The sequence below is a fragment of the Eublepharis macularius genome, chromosome 2 (assembly GCF_028583425.1).
Source record: "Eublepharis macularius isolate TG4126 chromosome 2, MPM_Emac_v1.0, whole genome shotgun sequence".
Classification (NCBI taxonomy): domain Eukaryota; kingdom Metazoa; phylum Chordata; class Lepidosauria; order Squamata; family Eublepharidae; genus Eublepharis; species Eublepharis macularius.
The window spans coordinates 230,606,628-230,627,314 of record NC_072791.1 but is presented as its reverse complement, the minus strand read 5'-3'; the positions used below and the strand labels follow the sequence as shown (position 1 = coordinate 230,627,314).

The window sequence follows — 20,687 nt, the reverse complement described above, 5'->3', positions numbered from 1 at the left end:
GTGACCTTTTGAGTTAATGTTCTTTCCTTGCAAAATACTTCAAATGCCATTGTGGTCTCAGTTAGAGTCAGTGACATCTACTGATACAGGAGGCCTAATTAACCAAAAGAATTCTCAGCGGCTGAACGTAGCCAGCAGTCTGCTTGGGACTCTGTCCAGCAGCTGTTTCCCCTGCATTAGAAGTCTGGGGACTTTGCAGATCTCCCTACTCTTTAATCCTAACAGTAAATATCAACACATTTGAGATGAGGACTCTGGCTCTCCAGCACAGAAATGAAATGTTACCATGGCCACCGCGTTTAGGGCTTGTGTTTAAGAAATTCATCATTGAAGCTACCAAGGAGGCTCACAGAACAAGCAAGTTCATTTTAAGCCTGCCTCAAAATTAAAAATGAAAGAAAGAAAAGATGTTGTCAGTTTGGGTGAGCAGGCTTGGCATATTGCCAGAGCCAGTCGCAATAAAAATATTACTTGGTTTTATATCACAGGCAATAATATATAATAACCCATGTTCATATGTGCAATCCCATATTTGCTGTTCAAATGATGGATCCAGTTTTTTGCAACAGGGAAAAAATGTCTTTCAGCTTGAATGACCTGTGCTTGTGCAGCTAGAATTCTGGACCCAGTCCCACGTGTGTCGGGAGGAGGGAAAGGTACTGTGCTGCACTGGCAAGTGCTGCCTAAACAACACCGGAAAAACTACCCAGAATGCGCCTCTCTTTAGAGCGCATTCTTTTGTTTTTTTAAGTAGCACGAACCACTGGTTTGTGCTGCAGTGGCAGAAGTGGGCCTTTAGGATCAGGCTGTGGGTCCACCGGGCCATGCTCCTAAAACTAGCTTCAGAAAAGGGGGCCTTATTGTAGTTGCATATCTTGTTCTCATGCACCGTCTGCTGGCTTTCATGTTAGGATGACTCATCCAATTTTCCTTTCTGGAGGGCAAGTCACATAACAGAGAATCCTCTTCTTGATTTTGTATGCTCACCTTGTATCCACGCTGCCTCTGGAGGATTGCCCTCCTGCAGACAGCATACTAATGGCTTCATCGCTGCAACCGCCTTCAGTAGTGCTTTAGAGGCCTCCGGCTGTGTTGCCAAAACACTGTACAGAGTTGTATGAGGCCGTAATGTTCCTATCTTGATTTCTCGCCTTTCCAAATAGTTTTAATTTTTTAAAAGATATTTAACGCATGTGACATGCAGCTTCTTCATTTTTTTCTTCATCTTTTCATCCTCTATTCAGCTACCAGGTCTTTTTGGCCAAAGCCTTGACTACAGCAGCACCCTTTCCTTTAGGGAAGGCAAGGAGCAGCTCCCGTGACTGTTTCCCCCCTTCCTTTCAAGACCACATTCTTTTTGTGATATATATTTTTAAAAATTACAACAAATACACTTTTTTTAACCAGTTTCTGCAAAGACAGTGGACACCTGGGACTAGAGATTATGAGAAAAGTGCCTCCCCACCCCCAAGGAATCTTGGAATCTGCCAAGCAGACATTGAGGCAAATATTTTTTCTGAGGTCCCTGACAGCACATTTTTGCAGTTTAACGATGGCAGGGATAATAAACCCGATAATTCAGTAGCATTATTGAATGTGAATCAAACGATTTTCTAATTTCATATAGATTTAATATCACATCAGAGAATTTTGTGGCTCTGACTCTTTAATCTGATGTTAAACATACTGATTATTTGAATACACTTTTCCAGAGATCCCCCAACAGCAGAATCATGAAAGTGGGTACCCATGGCACTTTAAAAAAATTCCACCATGTCATTAGACAAGGGGGACATTAAAAATCCAGCACTGTATGAAGCTACTTCAAGCTGCTCATCAAATACCCCATGTACTCTTATGCGATTCACTGATCGCTGGAGGAGGGGATGATTATCTATGAAATTTGATCTAATGTAGGTTCCAAGTCACCCCAGTTATTAATTCGTTGAGCCTCTCTGGAGTTGATTCTCTGTCATCTGACTATGATCGCCACGCCAGTTCTCTCTCTTCTTGAAGACAGTTTCAGGTGGGTAGCCAAGATTCAGGTCCAGCAGCACCTTAAAGACCAAGGAGATTCCCAGGGCGGGAGCTTTTCAGAGTCAAATGACAAAGGGAGCTCTGACTCTCGAAAGCTCCTACCCCGGGAATCTCCTTGGTCTTTAAGGGGCTGCTGGACCCGCACGTTGCTCTCCTTCTCTCTTTGGAAACTAAAGCTTATCCTCCTCTCCATTTTATCTTTGAAGTTTTCAACACACGGGTATATTTGGTGGATGTTTGGGGTCCCTGATTTAGTGTATCGGGGGGAGGGAGTCAACAGATAACTCACTGGGTTCTTTTTTGCTGTACCAAATAAAAACAAAAACAGTGAATTACTTGACCCCAAAAGCTACTGTCCCTTTCTGGTTCATCCTTTATACATGCAACACTTTCTGTCATGTGTCTCAGTTCTGTCTCATACTTCTGCTAGCTGTCTTTCCTCCAATCTACCTTCAAAAAGTGTGCCTTCTGTTTTACTAGTCAATGTAATGACCACCGGAGGAAAGAACTCCAGTTCAATCTGGCTGTTCAAAACAATCCATTCATTTTTTTCTCTTTAGGCTAATTGTCCACATATAATATGATTAAGAGGCCCTGTTAAAGGTGGCTAAGCTCTACTTGCTGCCTCAGATTGGCATGAGCTTTTCCGATGACACAGGCACCCCACTTCACGCAGTTAAAGTGCGGCCCTACCCTTTATGAAATGCTAGAAAAGGAGCGCTTTGCTTGCGTTTCATAGAGGTAGAAACTACAATAGATGATGGAATAGAAGGCAAGTGAAGAGGGGAAGCTAATAAATACATTTTGGAATAGTATAAGAAGTAGTGGGAAAAAATGGGGTTGCTTGTCTGGAGATTTTTGCGCAGCTTTCTGCTTTGCTTTAAAACTGAAAAGGTGAAACAGTAAAAGACAAAAGAAGTTTTAAAAATCCAAGTGTTTGCTCAGCTTCCAGATTGCGTGTTTAATAGAGCAGGTGCACACTGTAACTTCACACAGATCCAGTGTGAAGTCAAAAATAGCTGAGAAACTTGTTTTCATAAAGATGTACTAACTACTTGCTAGTTTATAATTTCATTTGAACTGACCATTTTTTGGCATCAGAAACTACTGCCAGGCGGCAATGCTTTGCGTAGTTGTCAGACTGATTATTTATTACAACTAAAATTATCATCATATTATTCTTATAAAGCCTTTCCTCTGTATGGAAATGACAATATCCAGATTTTAAAGAAAGATATATGTGTGGCTGCTGCATTTCTTTTTTATTATGTAACATGTTTTGCTTCATTCCCTACAGTAATACTAAATATCCAGAAAAAAATAATTTCAAATTCTATAAATGTAAAATCTCACGCTAGACTACAAGACCTGCTTCAATGAAACTTTGTGGAAAAATTCTGGCAGATAGTGAAAGTGTGAACATCACTGACTATGTACACTGATGTTTGTGATTTGTAATACTCTGGTCTTCACTGAATACAAAAAAACATTGATTGGATGTATTCTGATATAGCAAGAGTTTGTGTGTCCATTTAAAGGGAAGTCCCTGTTGATCTGGAGCCATTCACTGCCTGCTTGCCTGAGTGCAGACAGGAGGGGCTTATCTCTACAGATCAGCGATTCCACCCCCTCCCCGACTTGCAACAGGGCCTTGCCCTTTCGTTCAGGACAGTGTCTTCTGCAGCCCCTCGCCTGTCTCGTTCCTTATGCCGTTCCTGAGGGGTCAGACTCATCATGTGGGTTGGCATGTCTCAGACCACTAGCTCATGGTGAATAGACTTGACTAATCATTTGTAACACATTTGGCTTCCTCTGTCCTCTAGTAAGGAGAACCCATTCCCTTGGTTACAGTAACTAGAAAGCAGTTTCCCTGCTTGGCAGGCTGCCCAGAAGCCTACAACTTTGTAGCCTTGAAAATCAATCCTGGAAGTAAAATCCTCCCACTTTTACCTCGTAACCTTTACAATTCTTCTTCCTGAACATCCCATTTGGTAAACTTTAATAGAATTTTAGTTGGTTTCTCATGACACAAACCTCTTTTACCTCTGAAAGGCCGAACATGTCAGCATATCTTAAAAAGCAGTGAGTACTTCACTACGCATGCGCACACGCACATGTGTGTGTATCTTAGACAAGACACCAACACCCTTGAAGACAGCAGTAACTCCAGATGCAGGGAGTGATGTGCAAAATAGCCAAAGGAGTAGGTTGTCGGGGTATATGTGGCCGAAACACTTTACAAGGGATGTGATCCAGGCACAGTATATTCTTTTTGTTTCCTGTTTCAAAGATCTACCATGGAATTCCATGGTGGGGAAGATATATATATTCTATATGTATATAAGGATGACAGTGCTGTATACACATTAAAATGTATCATTATTTCTTGCCATTAAGACCTTTTTAGTGGAACCTCAGAATGCTGTGGTTGCAGTATTTTTGCCTTTCATGGGCTAACTTTGATGTACTGCAGTCTCTTTGTTTTTGAATTCGTTACTAATTGGAGTTATATAAGGTTGCACTGAAACCCAAGTTTTTCATTGTTGGTCACTGGAGAAATGCCAGTGTACAGGAGAAATATAGTTCGGCCAGCCTGCTTAATGAATAAAAGAACATATTCTAGGCTGCCAAAAAGTGTATAAAACTCACCTGAAGATTATGCTGATAAATGTGAAATGTGCTTACCAAATACATTTTTGAAGCTGTAGTTTTATGTAGAGGTATCTGCAAGGACTAGTTTCCTCTTAGGGTGAAGAAGACAGACAGCGGTTCAAGTCTGTCGCATCTCAGTTGTGCAGCAGGCAGGTGGTGCTACGGAAGAACCTCCCTGTCCAGTAATGCTGAGGCAGCCTGTTTGAGTTCTGCTGGCAGCCTCAACCCCACCTGGGGAAAGAGGGAAGCTGCATGTCAGACTGGGGAATCCCAGTTATCTGGAGTTCGTCTCCCCCCTTCTGCAAGAAGCACAAGGTCTCTTGGTTTCAAAAGGTTTATTGGAAGATTATGCTCAGGATACAGGGGTCCATGATCCAAGGACTTGAGGCCCTTGGCTGAACCAAAGCTTTGTTGAGAATGACACATAAAATGAAAGTAACAACACTTCAAACACCCATTCCCAGCCTCCCCCCTTAGTCCTGTCTGGAGAGCCTGGGAAGGCAAGGACGTCAAGGTCGGCCGGCACTGGGTGATAAGAGAAGTCTTCGCTCCCGTGGATATAGGCGGCCTGGACAGCACCTGGGCCTGGAGGGAGAGAACTAAACAGCTACAGATCATAACATGAGAACATGGCGTAGCTATGGCTCGAGAACTGAACCGCAAACTGACACTCTGACATTCTGCCTCCCTTAAGACCCCTCCTCTCACCCTTCTGACCCTGCTTTCTCTGGGTATTTTTTATGGAATTTAGCAACCAGTCTAGGAGCATTTACATGAGACGCCTCCACCCACTCACGAAACCCCTCCTCAAAGTCTTTCCACCTGACCAGGTAAAAGAGTTTATTGTGTCTGCGTTTGGAATCTAAGACTTCTTCAATTTCGTAGTGAACTTGGTCTTCTATCATGGTTGGGTGTGACACTAATTTGCTGGGATGCCACTCATCTCAGGTAGGTGCTTTCTTGAGCAGGCTGACGTGGAAAGTTGGGTGGACTTGGCGTAGATTCTTTGGTAATTCCAGTTCGACAGTCACATCATTGATTACTTTCCTTATTGGGAAGGGTCCCAAGTATTTCAAGCCCAACTTTTTACTAGGTTGTTCCGTTCTGAAGTTTTTGGTGGAGACATACATTTTATCCCCGGGGTGTAATTTTCACTGGGCCACACAATGGCGATCTGCATACTTCTTGTAGTCAGCTTTGGCTTTGGTTAAAGTTTTTTGGATTTCCGCCCACTGTTTTGCCAGGGCGGTCCACCATTCGTTTAAGTCCCCCGAGCGGGTGCTGGGAGATTGTTCTTCGAAGGGGAAGGCTACTCCCTTGTAGCCATGGACAATTTTAAAGGTGCTCTCTCCTGTAGTGCTGTGTACCACGTTGTTGTACGCGTATTCGGCAAGATGCAAGAGCTGGGTCCAATTATCCTGTTGGAAATTAATGTAGCATCGGAGGAATTGCTCTAATATTTTATTAGTTCTTTCGGACTGTCCATCGCTTTGAGGATGGTGGGCGGAGCTTATTCCTTGTTCAATGCCCGCCACTTGCAAAAACTCCCGCCAGAAGTTGGCAACGAATTGAACTCCCCGATCCGATATGACCTTGGAAGGAAAAGAGTGCAGTCTTACAATATGTTTCAAGAACAAATTGGCCAACTTCTTAGCTGAGGGAATACTAGAGCATGGAATGAAGTGGGCTTGTTTGGAGAATAAAACCACTACTACTAGAATACAGGTACAACCCTTAGATGGGGGAAGATCAGTAATAAAGTCCATGGAAACCACTTCCCAGGGCCTGTTGGGGGTTTCCAAGGGTTTTAGTAGTCCCGGGGGCTTCCCCCTCCTGGGTTTCGCCATGATGCGTGTGGGGCAGGAAGCTGCATATTGAGACACATCCCTCCGGATGCTGGGCCACCAAAACTGTCTTTGAATTAAATGCAAGTTTTTCAGGTATCCGAAATGGCCGGCGGTCCGGGCATCGTGGCATTGTTGAAGCACTATTCATCTTAAACTAGCCAAGATGTACAGCCGATTTCCTTTAAACCACTCTCCAGCCACCGTTTGTGTCATTTTTCCTGTGGGCGCTTGCTCCCCCTCTTTTTCCACTTCGCTTTTCACTTTAGCTCTCCTCTTCTACGTCGAGGTCGGGCTCCATCTCGTCCTCTCCGGGCGGCAGGAGCAAGCTCTCCTCCCAAGCTCTCTGTTGGCGGTCGGCCACGGCACCACGGCTGAGTGCTGGCCCGGGCTTCTCGGGCAGAGAGGGTGGATCTCCTGCCGGTTTCCCAAACCGCGGAGGAGCAAGGGAGGGGAATAATAGCCCCACGGGAAACTGAAAAGACTCACAGTCCAACACGTTACTTTAAATACCAAAGTGAAACCATCAGTGTTAAAGCTACAGTACCTAATTATGTAGCTTTAACACTGATGGTTTCTAATTAGCCAGCAAGGATTTGAAGGGAATCACCTTGGTTGTTGGGCACGCGAGAGAATGCACCGCCGCCTTGGTCCGGGCTGACTGTTATGTAACAAGTATGTGATCTTATTCCTCTTATGGGATGTGTAAGTATAGGAATTGAAATTTTGATATATTGAATGTATGCACTATTGAGGATAGAATAGCTGATGGATTTATATTTATGACAGAGAGCACGCTCCTGAAGAAGTGGGCACGAAATCTGATGTTCGTAGCGGCCCCAGATTGAGCGTGACGGAGGGCTTTTTCAAGCTGCCTGCACATCCTTTCCCACCACGTTGGAGGAATTTAATATATTGAAGGAACCTTATGAATTGAAAGAACACGGAAAATACATTTCAAAGGACTTTTACCTTCAGAGGACTTTGTTGTACCCGGCAGTCATAAGTTGTATATAATTATTTATGTATAGGTGTTAAATGGTATCAGTAGCACTTGCACTTTAAAAATTTTCACTTTGGTATTTAAAGTAACATGTTGGACTGTGAGTCTTTTCAGTTTCCCGTGGGGCTATTATTCCCCTCCCTTGCTCCTCCACTGTTTTGTTACGGGAACTGCCATTTTTCCACTCTCTTGGGACAGGTTTCCCAAACCGGGCCTCCTGTTGCTCCCAGGTCCTCCGACACTGGAGCTAAGTCCATCATCGAGCGGGAAAACATAGTGCCAGCACGCCTCTCCCTGGTATCCCAGGGCCGTGGTCCCCACTGCCGGGGTGTAGGCACGGACGTTAGAGGGGTAAATCCTCATCCCACGCCGGTCCAGGGCCTGACGCCTTCCCTGATCGCTCGCTCCTGATCGGTACCACCGTCAGGCCGTATAGGCTGCCCCTCACCCTCCTTGCCTGGGTCAGACGGGTCTGTCGGATGTGATCTGGTATCCATCTCTCCAGTTGAGGGGTCGGGGAGTTAAAAGGGGATTCTGAACAAAATGTCAGACTATGGAATCCCAGTTATCTAGAGTTTGTCTCCCCCCTTCTGCAAGAAGCACAAGGTCTCTTGGTTTCATAAGGTTTATTGGAAGATTATGCTCAGGATACAGGGGTCTGTGATCCAAGGACTTGAGGCCCTTGGCTGAACCAAAGCTTTGTTGAGAATGACACATAAAATGAAAGTAACAACACTTCAAACACCCATTCCCAGCCTCCCCCCTTAGTCCTGTTTAGAAGGCCTGGGAAGGCAAGGACGTCAAGGTCAGCCGGAACGGGCTGATAAGAGAAGTCTTCGCTCCCGTGGATATAGGCGGCCTGGGCAGCACCTGGTCCTGGAGGGAGAGAACTAAACAGCTACAGATTATAACATGAGAACATGGCATAGCTATGGCTTGAGAACTGAACCGCAAACTGACACTCTGACACTGCACCTTTATCTGGGGAGGGGCTGTTTCTGTCTTCTGTTTCAATTCCTGGCACATTCAAGTAGCAGATGTTGGAAAGATCTCCCTCTGCCTGAGGCTTTGGAGATCCACTGCCTGTCAGAGTAGCTAATGCCAAGCAAGGTGGGTCAGTGGTCAGATTTTGGAACCCCCTCCTCAGGAGGATTTGTCTGCTTCCCTCGGCCATTGTCTCCCACCAGCAGGAGAAGACTTTTTCGCTTCATTTGATGTACCCCCAGTGAACTCGTATTGGCCCTCCTCCTTGATTGTGTTGTGTTTGTATGTCTGTATCTTTTTATTGTGTTGTTAAATATGTTACATATACATTTTAAATGCTGTTTTTAATGTTCTGATGTTTGCTGCCTTGGGGACCCTATTTGGGTGGGAAAGCAGCATAGAAATGTTTTAAATAAATTAATTAAAAGGTCAGATTCAGTATAAGGAAACTTCACATGTTCAGCTCCAACCCCTCATTTTGTGAAACAATGGAAAGATGTATCACTTCCACTTCACAGGAGTTAGTGAGAATAAATGCAAAAAGAGTCCAGTAGCACCTTTAAGACTAACCAACTTTATTGTAGCATAAGCTTTCGAGAATCACAGTTCTCTTCGTCAGATGAGAATAAATGGTGACACTAGGAAACGAGAAAAAAATGAGCTCTTAAGCAAACTGAGCCCACTAGTAGGGAGGGCGGGCTATAAATTTATTCAATCAATCAAATCAAATCAATCAACTCTTGGTTAAATTTAAGTAATTTTTTTCATCTGCTTTAAGAGTTTCCAGAACCGTGAATCCAGCTTTAATGCCAAAAATCTATTCTATATTGCATGGCCATTGTAAATGTAAGATATTACATATTCATTTACATTTCTGTATTATTTGTATTCCTTCATTTTCTATGCTAATAAAAAAGTAGAAAAGTAGGAAATCTTTGCATAAACCAAAATCCATACCTGGAGTTTTAAACAAGTGCAGTGTACTATGTCTATACTTACAAAATAGGTTGGTTAAATTTTCAGAGAAATAACCCGTGTTGCAAGTTTGAGCTGGAGACAATAGTGTGTATTCAACTAAACAGGAGCAGAAGAATGCATTTTTCTATAGCCCACATTAGCTATGGCCATTAGTTACACGATAGAGGTTTAATTTAGTGTAGGAAATGTATGTATTAGCATACTCAAAAACTGCTGTTTGCAAGGCCTCTAAGTCATTATAACATGCAAGTTGTTTGTTTATAATGAAAGAGAGCACTGAATTTTGCAAAGTGGTTTTCTTAAATTAGCTTTTTGTTCTGTCCGTGTAATGTAGGGCTGTTTATTTTGATGCTGGCTTCACCCTTAGCATGATTTAAAAGGTAAGCCCAGTAAAATCTGGGCTCTGCATAATGGAGTGGCAGCATTTACTGAGAAGAGCAGAACGGGACGTGGTTTGCTGCTTACGCTGCCTTGAAGGATTGCTTACATACAAGCTGCCCTCAGGGAAAGAAGAGCCTTCAGCCGCTTACAATTTATGCTAATAATAGCTTAGCATTGAGACCCCATTCATTTAGCATCTTGAGACATCTCTAACATACATTTCTCATAGTGTCCTGAAAAAATTAGGCTCAAAGTATATAGAAATTTAGCTAATGTGTATTCTGAGAATGTTTAATTGATTGAATAGTGGATTTGCATTGTTTTAGGAGGCGTAGCTGGGGCAAAGTGTGTTATAGAACCAGTGCTGTGTAGTGGTTACAGTGGTGGTCTAGGGTCTAGGGCACTCCAGTTTGACTTGCTAGCCTGCCACAGAAGCTCACTGGGTGACCCTGAGTCAGTCACACCACACTCAGCTTAAGCTGCCTCTCAGGGATGTTGTGATGACAAATGGTGAGATCCTTAGCAGAAATACTCCAGTCCACTCCACTGAATTCACAAAAACTAAAGCAATGGTTTTCCTGAAAAGGACAAAAAGGTTTCTTTGGAGTATACATGGCACTCCAGTTGAGCAATGCAAAACCTATAAATATCTGAATTTAATATATAGTGAAACCTTGAACTGGAACGTCCAGCTGGCTTATATAAACTCCTCTGCCTTTGGCAGTGCAATCCTAAGGCCTCGCCTGGTGCCTGCAGCTGCACGTCAGTGTAAATGCAGCGCCACTTGTCTGCCTCCTAAGGACTTTCGCGGGAGAGCTGGACCAGCCAGCCAGCCAAGCCTGGCAAGGTGTAGCCAGGAATGAAAGCACCGTTGATGCCCAGGCAATGCTGCCAGAATCGACCAATTGCAGGGCAGCAGCAATTGACAGTGCCATGAGTGGCAGGGGAAGGCGCAACCAGTCCTGGGCCACGTTCCCCATCCCCAGCTGCCGTGCCCCTGCCTCGCAGGGAGAGCCCCCCCACAATCTGGCTTGCCACACCCCAACAGAGACGCCTGCCCTGAGAGGAGCCCTGCCTCGGGGGTGGGTGGGACACTGATGGTGCACCCCACCCGCTCGTCCAACCCATTCCCAAGGAGCAGACTGGCAGCGGAAACACCACTCGCTTGCAAAGCCCACTACCACCACCGCTGCTGCCCCAAGGAACATGTACCCCCCTCCCTGAAAAGCGAGCCCAGAAAGGCAGCAGGACCCAGCGAGGGCTGCACTCACAGCCTGCAGCACTTGGGATCAGTCTCCAGGTCCCGGAGAGGCAGGTGAGGGGCGAGTACTTCAATGAGTGGCAGGAATGCCCACACAAGAGGCCAGAAAGCCCATTGGAGGTGATGGGACCGGAAGATGCTCACGGACTTGTGGCGGCACCATTTGAACACAGCACTGCATCACAAAGATGCGAGGAGAATTCAGGTTATACACCCCCTCCCAAAGCCATGCTCTGGTACTGGGGTGACATCCCCCAGAGTGGACCGATGGCCTGTGGAACCAGAGAAACTGCTCCGGAGGCCGTCTCCCCCTGCCCTGTGCCAGATTTCCCAAGTTCATCTCTGCCTCCGAAAACAGCGAAAAAGAGGGTGGTCCATCCTTCTGGAGGAGGAGCCCAGAGATCCCAAGATGTTGCTCCACATCCCCCACCTCCCAGCAGCAGCCCCCCTCCCCCGCATGCAGCAGTCATCTGCCTGGCTTATCAGATGCCAGCAGCTCCGTCTGTCAGAGAATGGAAGTCCTCAGTGGTGCCCTCCCTGCCCTGCCAGACATACACGGGCCACACTACAATCCCCAGCCCACTGCCTGAAGTTACATTGGGGGGGGGAGGGGCAGGGAAGCTGGATGGGGCCCCAAGGCATCACTGGACACCTGTACCTTCTGGCAGCAGATCCCACCCCATCCATCCCAGCCTTGAGCCAGGAAACATTTGCAGGGATGTGTGGAAAGACATCCCTAAGGGGGGGGGGGCTACTGTCATCTACAGGCAAGCAAACAGTTTGTTGGTTTTTCAACATATATTTTATTAAACTGGAAAAGGTAAAGAGGTTGTCTGGACATATGCCTTGCCAATATCCCCCGGCTAGAAAGGCAGTTTGCACAACAATCAGAGCTGCAAAATCCATTCCTCGTCCTGGCCTCAATAGGGGGGAGGTTGAGATGCAGGCTGCCTTGGGGAACTGATCCCTGGGCTGGACCTGAATGGCACTCGAGGAAGATCACCAGGGGCTGGAAAAGCAATGCTCCTTGGTCTCCCTGACGATTTGCAACCTGCCTGCAAGGGAAACAGACACGTGTGTTGCAAGGGACCCAGCCTGGTCCAAGGCCAAGCCCACTCTGCAACGTTCTGGGAGGATGTCCATGGTTGGGAGTAGCAGCAGCAGCGGTAACTCTGGTGTCACAGGTGCAGCCCGCAAACATGATGCATGACCCCCTTGCGAGAAAGTGCTCTTCATCCTGTGAGGGAGAAAGTTATGGGGCTGAGCATCTTCCATCAACAGGGAGTTATGAACACTCAGTCAACCCGAACTGTGACCACACTTCCTCCTCTGCCGGGAGGAACCCCAGCTGAGGGAGTCTGAAAAGATCCCCTAAATGGGCAGCTGGTGCCCCCCCCCACCCATGGCTGCAGTTTTCTGGGCTGGTGTTTGAGAGAGTTCAGATGAGGGGGCAGCTGGCACAAATCAGTGAGCCGGTGTAGCCACCACCCCAGCTCTTTCTTACCTGTCAGTGCTCCCTCGCTCCTTCACGAGGCACGAATCTGGAGTCAGATAACCTGCAAGGGGACTTGGTTGGTTGTTGTTAGTTAGACGTTCTGGACTTTGCTCGTCTTCCCTTGAGCGAGTGCAAAGTACTCCCTATTTTCCGCCTAGTCCCCCCAGTGCACTCATAGCTCACCATCATGAGCACCCACTCTCCTGCCTTGCACTCTAAGTCCCCTTGGCAGGGGGCTGCCGAGCAGAGCCTCCAGCCACCTCCCTACTTACCTTGGTTCATGAGCAGTGCAGCTGGAGATTATGTAGGGTGCCTGGGAAGCTGATTGGGTGCTCAGAGGGGGGCTCGGCCACTACGGGGGCGCATGCGGATTGGACCCCCCTGGTAGCTGCCATCCTGTGCTCCATTGGGTCACATGGGCAGGTCTGGTCACCTGGAGGGGAGCTCAAGTTTTCCCATTCAATCGGCACCTATGGGCTACGCTACCTTTTTCGTGGCATAACTTTCTGCCACTGCAGGGGGCAATCCGAGGCCTGGGGCAGCTTTGGAAGCTAACTAAGTCATGGCTCACCCCCCACCCGGTTTTCTCCAGCCCTGGCGCAGCAACTTGCACTGCACTTATGCTTCCATCCGGCTGCCGAGTATGGCTGCGGCGGCAGCCTGTCATTGGTAGCGTGCCTCCCCACTCGCCAGTGTAGGGGGACTTACACTCGTGTAAGTGCACGTTACGAAAGTATAATTCTTAGTCCTGTCCCTGAACTCTTTCCACCTCCTCCCTAAGGACTGCATTGCACGACTGTTGGAAGAATAATGAGGATCTGTTATACCAGGGGAGGTTTTCTTATAGATCCAGTCATAAAATGCCACATCAGTAGAGTAAAGTCAGTTCCCAGCTATTGTGTGGCATTGCTGTATGGGATTGGAAAGAACAAACACTCACAAGTCTAGAAACAATTTAGAGTCTTTTTCTGATGCGAATTTTAGCATTGCCAAAGGGGTCACCAGCAGCTCTGATACGGACAGAGCTTGGCCTCCCCTCCATCAGGGCCATTTAGCAATTGCCCATTTAGCAATTTTAAAATCATGGAAAAAACACCTACTAACAAATATCAATTCATTTGGTAAACTTACAGTGCAATCCTATAGAGAGTTACTCCAGTCTAAGCCCATTGAAGCCAGCTCTCCACGGAGCAACTCTCCGTAGGATTGCGCTGTTAGTTTTAATCTGCTGCAAAGCAAAAACAAATCCTGCATGGAATTTTTCAACAATATTCTCTCCCGTTATACCATTCCAGACGATTTGTTGTGATCTTCAGGGAATAATTTCAGTTTGCGGGAATGGGTGTTTAATGGGGCCCCCTTGATCGATTATTCGTTAGTAGTTCAATCAAAATTTGCTCCATGGTATAAATCTATAAAAAAAGATCATCTCAGAGTCTCGTACTTGGTAGATATAACAGCATATAACTTCAGAACAGCGTTTACATCGCTGCGCTTCCAAACTATGCCAACGGAATTACTCATTGGATAATATTTAAAAATACCCCGGGAATAAAGCATGTGCATACGTGGAAGTTCAGTGGAAGGTCTTCCCCACTTTGTTTTGGTTTACCCTTTATACTTGGAGCCCAGAAATAAATTTCTGGCAAAGGCATTAGAGAGCTTAAATTCTTTTTCTGATTCTGACAAACTAGAATTTTGCTATCAGATGTGGATCTCCTTGTCTCCAACAGGACAGCACTTTTTGCTTTAGCCAGAAAAATTAGAGCAAATGTGGTTCTTAAAAAAGCAGTCTGCTGAAATGTTAAGTAATTTTTGTGTCTGGGTGTGAGTTTTTAGAGATAGACGTAATTTTAGAAATTTTAAAATGTTAACGTTGTAAATATGTTTTTAACTTGTAAAGGCCTATGGCCACATACAATACATTTGTCTACTACTACTACTCCATTGAATTCAGTGGGCTTAGACTGAAGTAACTCTGCTTAGGATTTCAATGAAAGAGGCGGAGAGAATGTAAGTGGCTTTGGGCCTCCTTTGGGGAAAAGGTAGCATGTAAATGAAGTGATTAAATCACACAATTCTTCTTTAAAGGTATGTGGGTAGGGAGGGGCTTAACACATCCTTTTCCTACTATTCTGTCAGTTGTCTCCAATAACATTTCCTAATTTCTTCATCAGGTTTGGCAAGAAAAAAGAGGATAAAGGTGCAAAGGGCAATCAGAAGGGAAATTCAAAGCATGGCCCACTCAAAGAAGAAGACCTAGAAAAGATGAAGGAGGAACGAGAAAGGTGAGCAGAGCCTAATGTGCGCATTTTACCTTGGTTAAGTGCTGAGAGACAGGATGGACAGGTGTGGTGGGAAGGCAGGAACAGGTGACCTCTGTGCTGGGAAGTGAATAGTACCTGCATGGTAGTCTTCCTACATTTAGCACTCTGAACGGATCCTGTCTGCTCAAGGTGTGGTTCAAGAACGACATCTGTGGCAATGACAAATCCAGTAGATTGGATTTTTTCTCCTTGGACCTTGCTGGAGTTTGCTTTTCTCGTCTTGTTCCACATCAAATGTTTGTTTGTTTGTTTGTTTGTTTGTTTGTTTGTTTGTTTGTTTCATTTATAGTCCACCTTTCTCACTGACACTCAAGGCGGATTACATAGTGTGAGATCAGTACAATCAGTAGCAAGGACAAGGGTAGGCATTTCCATACAATGTCAAAGACATTTCCATAAACAATGTCATCGGGTAGATGAATACAGGTTTACAGAGACATAGCATTAGCAAGGATCCAATACGGGGTTGAAGGATTGCTGAAACAGAACATAATCCATTCTAGAACTGACATTAGACAACATGAAGCACAAGCAGTATATACGAGTACATATTCAAAGCAACAGATAATAGGTAAAGCAACATAATGGTGGAGCCCATGGTTCCCAACTCATTGGCGAAACGTCTGAGACCCCCTCCCTACAATACCGCCCTCCTATTAGAGAAACATCCAAGACCCCCTCCCTACAATACTGTCCCTCTATCTGAGTGAAAAAGCCTTTTTGAATAATTCAGTTTTGCATTGTTTGCGGAAAGCCAAGAGCATGGGGGTTCTTCTGACCTCCTCAGGCAGGCTGTTCCATAGGGTAGGGGCCACCACAGAGAAGGCCTGTGTACAGGCTGCAGTTGATTTTGCCCATGTGCAGCCTGGCACCTGCAAGAGACCCTGTTCAGATGAGTGAAGCTTCCATGGAGGGACATAGGGAGGCGGTCCCGTAGGTATGTCGGGCCAAGGCCATGAAGAGCTTTGTATGTAATAACCAGTACCTTGAATTGAGCACGGTAGCTGATGAGTAGCCAATGGAGTGACTGTAGGATGGGAGTGATGTTCATGCTCCTACTTGCTCCTGCTAACAGTCGAGCTGCAGCATTTTGCACCAATTGGAGCCTCCTAGTTAACTTAGATGGAAGACCTCTGTATAGTGCATTACAATAGTCAAGTTTTGATGTTACTATAGCATAGATCCAGGTGGCCCGGTCGGCTGTGTCGAGATAAGAAGCCATCTTCCAGGCTAGAGTGAGGTTGTAGAAAGCATTTTTTGCAGCTGCCTTAACTTGTTTTTCTAGTAGTAGCACTGGATCCAGTATAACCCCTAGGCTGGGTATGGAGGGGAATAAGAGCCAAGCTAGATGTGACAGTGGCCGCAGGTTTATCCTATGGTCGTTGACACCATGTTTCATAGGATAAGTAGTTTTTTAATGCAGAGCTGGGCACATGGGCTCGCTGGTGGCTGGCTTGGCAGGAGCTATGACTTCCATTGCCTTGCCCCAGCATGTAGGGAGTGGGAACAGTAGGGATTGCCCCACAGCCCTCTGCCGGCTGCTCGCACAGGTCACCACTCCCCCCCCCTTGTTCTCTGGGTGGTGGTGCAGCAGAGCCTACAAGTCGGGGGGGGGGCAAACTGTTGTGGGCAACCATTGCCTTCCTCCTGCTCTTGCCTGGTTTCCCAGGAGGAAGGTGGTTACCTGGCTGCCATAACGTCTAGCTTGGCTCTGTTTCACAGATCCTCTCGCTATCCCTAGGGCCACTCACTCCTCAGCAGCAAGTAACATCTACCTTGGACGCATACTAGGTTTGTATATATATACCTGGGGTTTCCCCGAGCCTGCTATTTGTCTGCCATCTGAAACAGGGAGAAAAGAAATAGTTTGCCACACTGGGACAGCGAACTTTCTGGGTTCCTAATTGGGGGTTGGGGACAGGGTGTGCCAGAGCCAAACATTTGCTCCTGGCTTCGACCAGCCTCCGAACGAAATGCCTAACCAGGTCCCTTTTGTTCCTCTCCTTTCAAGGGGCTCATTGAGAGAGGAATCTATGATGGGCCTGTGGGCAGGAATAGGCTTCAGCCTCTTCTCTTTTGCACACCTGATTTTGGGAGAGCATGAACTGTTCTTCGTTGCTGCTGGTATATGCCACAGAGTCTTCTGTCTCCCAGGACAATGCAGTTCCTCTAGTTTTGTGTATTTGTTTAACTTCATTTATGCTCCGCCTTAGTCACCAGCGGGGACCCAAAGGGGCTTCTGTCCTTCCTCTCTCCTCCATTGCATTCTGCTTGAGCTTGATCACGATCTTGCAGTTAACAAAATCAATATCATCATTTAGAAAATATTTTTCTGTACAGAAATATGTTCAAAGTATTGTACAAGTTATAAAATCAACCAACAATTGACAAGTAAACTGATTGAAAACAGTTTTTCCAAACAAAAAGCAAAATGCAGCCAGTGGTACCAACTGAGGCCCAATTAGCAGGTTGAGTAATAGATATGGTACCTATCCTGACTGCATCAGCTCAGTATTTCAGTGAATTAATTAGCATTTGGCCAAGGTTTGCACCGATAGTATTGAAATGAGTATAGCATATGCCCACTATTGCTGGCTGGCCTCCCTTTCCTTATTTTAAACTTCTGGTGCTGGCAATTTAGAGAGAGGTGTCCTTCATTATACAGAAGCCGGTGTCTTTTATTAGGAGCCTGGCAAGCTCAGAAGTAGACATGGCATCTGTTAAAGGGCCAGTGTCATTTGCTAAAATGTTGGCAGACTAAAAAGAGTGATCCCTTCTGTTCCTAAGGCTAACGTTCCAATTGGACGTGGAGTAATCGTTGTTAACATTTCTTTTACTGATAAATTCTCTTTCGAAATAAAATGTATTCCCTGGAGTGATGGTTAATTGGTAAGCACCTATTAAAACCAGTCCGTTCAATGTCTTTATAATTCTGGTTTATCTTCTCTAATAATTATTCACCTTTCTGACCTGGAAATGTTTGAGATTGAAATGGAGAACAGCAGGTGTGCTTGGAAGCTGATGAACCCGGCTGATATTTTTAACTCGCGCCTTTGATTCTTATCCCACAATTAAGAAGAACAGAATTCTCACCTTTTTTCCACAGGGCAATTTTTATCCTTTAATTTTGCTTAAGAAAACAAAATAACTTAGGAAACTCTCAAAGGTAGTCTTTAAATATATCATATGTACAAAGCCCGTAATTTGTGTTTACTCGGTCACATCAACCTGGCACATTAACCTTGCTTTTATCTAACTCAGTGGTTGCTCTAAAAGCAGTGCTGGGCAGCCCGGCCGTTAGCAAGTCACCAGTCAGTCCCAGAGCCTCTCTGGTGCCCCCTTGGCTACACCTGCTGCCCCAGAGTTTTGCCTCTGATTCACTGAGACGGGCAGCTGCTCATGAGAAGCAGCAGCAGGAGTCCTGAATCTCCGTCGTCGTAGGCAAACCTTGCTTACTCCAGAGGCACTCCGGAGCCCTGCTGTGAGCAACTGCATCAAGTCTCCTGCTATCATGCATGCTTTTGTCTCAGAAGCACATCCTCGGCCTGTACGTGTTTGCACTGACCTTCGGAAATGTGGTTGTAGCGGTTACCCTCTTTGGTCTTCTCCTCTTAAAAACAGCAACAAAATTTTCACAAGAAATGCACATTTGCTCTCCCCACCCCCACCATGGTCACGCTTGCCTTTTAAATAAGAAATCATGTTTGTTTTTTCTCGGTCATGAGAAGCTATCCAGATTAACCTTGCAAATTTTCAAGGCAATGCAAATCATGCATAACCTGAAAAAAGCCCGCAAAAGGTGGTGCAGAGGGAGTGAGCAAGGCTGCAGGTGACCTAGAAGGTCACAGATTCTCTTCCCTTCATACAGTGGAGTGGCTAAATGACCTGCATCCCAATATACAATTTCCTTAAGGTCACAGGTTCTCTCCTTTCACTTTTGAATAAGGGTAGCAGTGACGCATTGTGTAGCTGTGTCCCAAGGTTCATGAATTCTCCAGTGGATTCTTGGAACACAGTTAGAAAATTCATCTTCATTGCTTCAGACCATCCAGTTTCGAAATTGTGTATCCATATCTGGATTGATACATGCCTGTGATCTTCCTCCTCATCTGCACGCTTGTTCATTCCCAAGGCACCGGTTTTGTGGCTTCCCCCAAAAAACTATGCATGGTTATATATGCAGAAAAGCGTAAGGCAATGTCACCTCCTCCAAAAAGTCCCAGATTTTCGTGGGGCAGTTGTCACTGACAGTGCATCTTAAATTTAGTTGCTATGGTGGATATGTGGTGGCAGTTCTTATGCACAAGTTCCTCTCCTGGTTTGTCGCCACTTGATTCCTGAATGTTCGATTGTCACTGAATGTGTGAACTAGCTCCACTAAAATTCTTGTGTTTGATTGTGGCAGTTGGCCTATGAAAGCTCATTTGCACAAACAAGTCATTCTTGGTGCTCCAGCCCAGAAAGAATGGCCACGCGTGTGGGAACTAGCCTCTAGGGAATAACTGGTTGAACTAACTCGAAAGCATACTTTAAAGTAATGGTGACAGATCAAATTAATTTATTCTTCAGCTCTTAAAATGCTGGAGTAGATGATTTTGTCAATAAAAAAAGGAAAGCTGGCTTCTTCGTGACATGTTACGGGGCGGAGGGGGAGGGGGCTGCCAGAGAATTTTACTAAGATAAGTTCCAAGTTATCCAGTTGAGTGGAATTTTAATGCTTCGTGTTGTTGTTGACTGTTCCCCTAATGATGGCTTATGCAGACAGTAAAGATGAGTTTTATAACTCTGTCCCAAGATTCACTAATCCCATAATGTATAATGTAATTCAGGCCTAAGATTTTAATGCACATATTGGCAACGACCACCACGCAGTGAGCCTGTGCCATAGATCTTGCTGCCACTGTGACTTCACTCGCTGCAATTCTGCAGACTTTGTCTGGCCTTCTGAATAGACCAAACATCGGGGGGGTGGGAGATTTACTAGAGTGTAGGCACTGCACACTCAGCTGCTCATTTCACATTAGGAGAGAAATTAATTTATAGTAAAACGAGCAATCCCGGTACCTGGAGATGGAAGAAAAATCACACTGCAGCACTGTGAGCAAAAGCTACACAAACAACTTGGCCTTGTATGAGATTTTAATTGCTTTCCTAATTACTGTCGTTGGTAAAAGTTCATTAGCCTTCTCCTATTAACTTCCTCTGCTTGGTACCATGACAGATTTTTAAAAAATTATTATTATTTTTTCAGGAGGATGGAAAGAGGTTGCTGCTTCTGCACAAGCAGTTTTCCTCAGTGCTTTGCTGCCTGGGTGTCCCTGGGCCCTCTGGTCTTACTCCATGTTCCCAGCTAGGATACTTTACTCACTCAGAGGCCGAGATCTCTGTTTATAAGGTTCTCGGGGAGGTGGTCAGCATAATCCAAGGCTTTCCAGGAGGCCTTTGTCCAGTTTCACAAGTAGGAGCAGGCTTCCAAATGCCAAAGCCCTGTGCCAGCTGGGCACGTTGTTGTTGTCGTTGTTGTTGTTGTTGTTGTTTTCCCTTTCCCAACAGGAACTGCATTTCACATGGAGAGTCCAGTTGTTCTTATCCTCTAAAGAGAGGCCAAGGCAGTCAGGAACAGGCTACCACTCCTTGGGTGGTGAGAGTCACCTCCAGCTTGCAGGATGAAAATAGACCAGCATAGTCAGCCATTGCACCTGGGGAATAAGGACATCCTGGGTCT

The 20,687-nt window shown here is 45.7% G+C and overlaps 1 protein-coding gene across 4 annotated transcripts in view; it reads left to right on the top strand.

Annotated features, from left to right (window-relative positions):
• Positions 1-20,687, top strand: part of PARD3B (par-3 family cell polarity regulator beta) — a 946,974-nt gene that overhangs the window by 673,029 nt on the left and 253,258 nt on the right. For all 4 annotated transcript variants that reach the window (XM_054971073.1, XM_054971072.1, XM_054971071.1 and 1 more), the window contains one exon: positions 14,813-14,923. In XM_054971073.1, the coding sequence (XP_054827048.1) occupies positions 14,813-14,923 (111 nt within the window). The remainder of the gene's footprint in view (positions 1-14,812; positions 14,924-20,687) is intronic.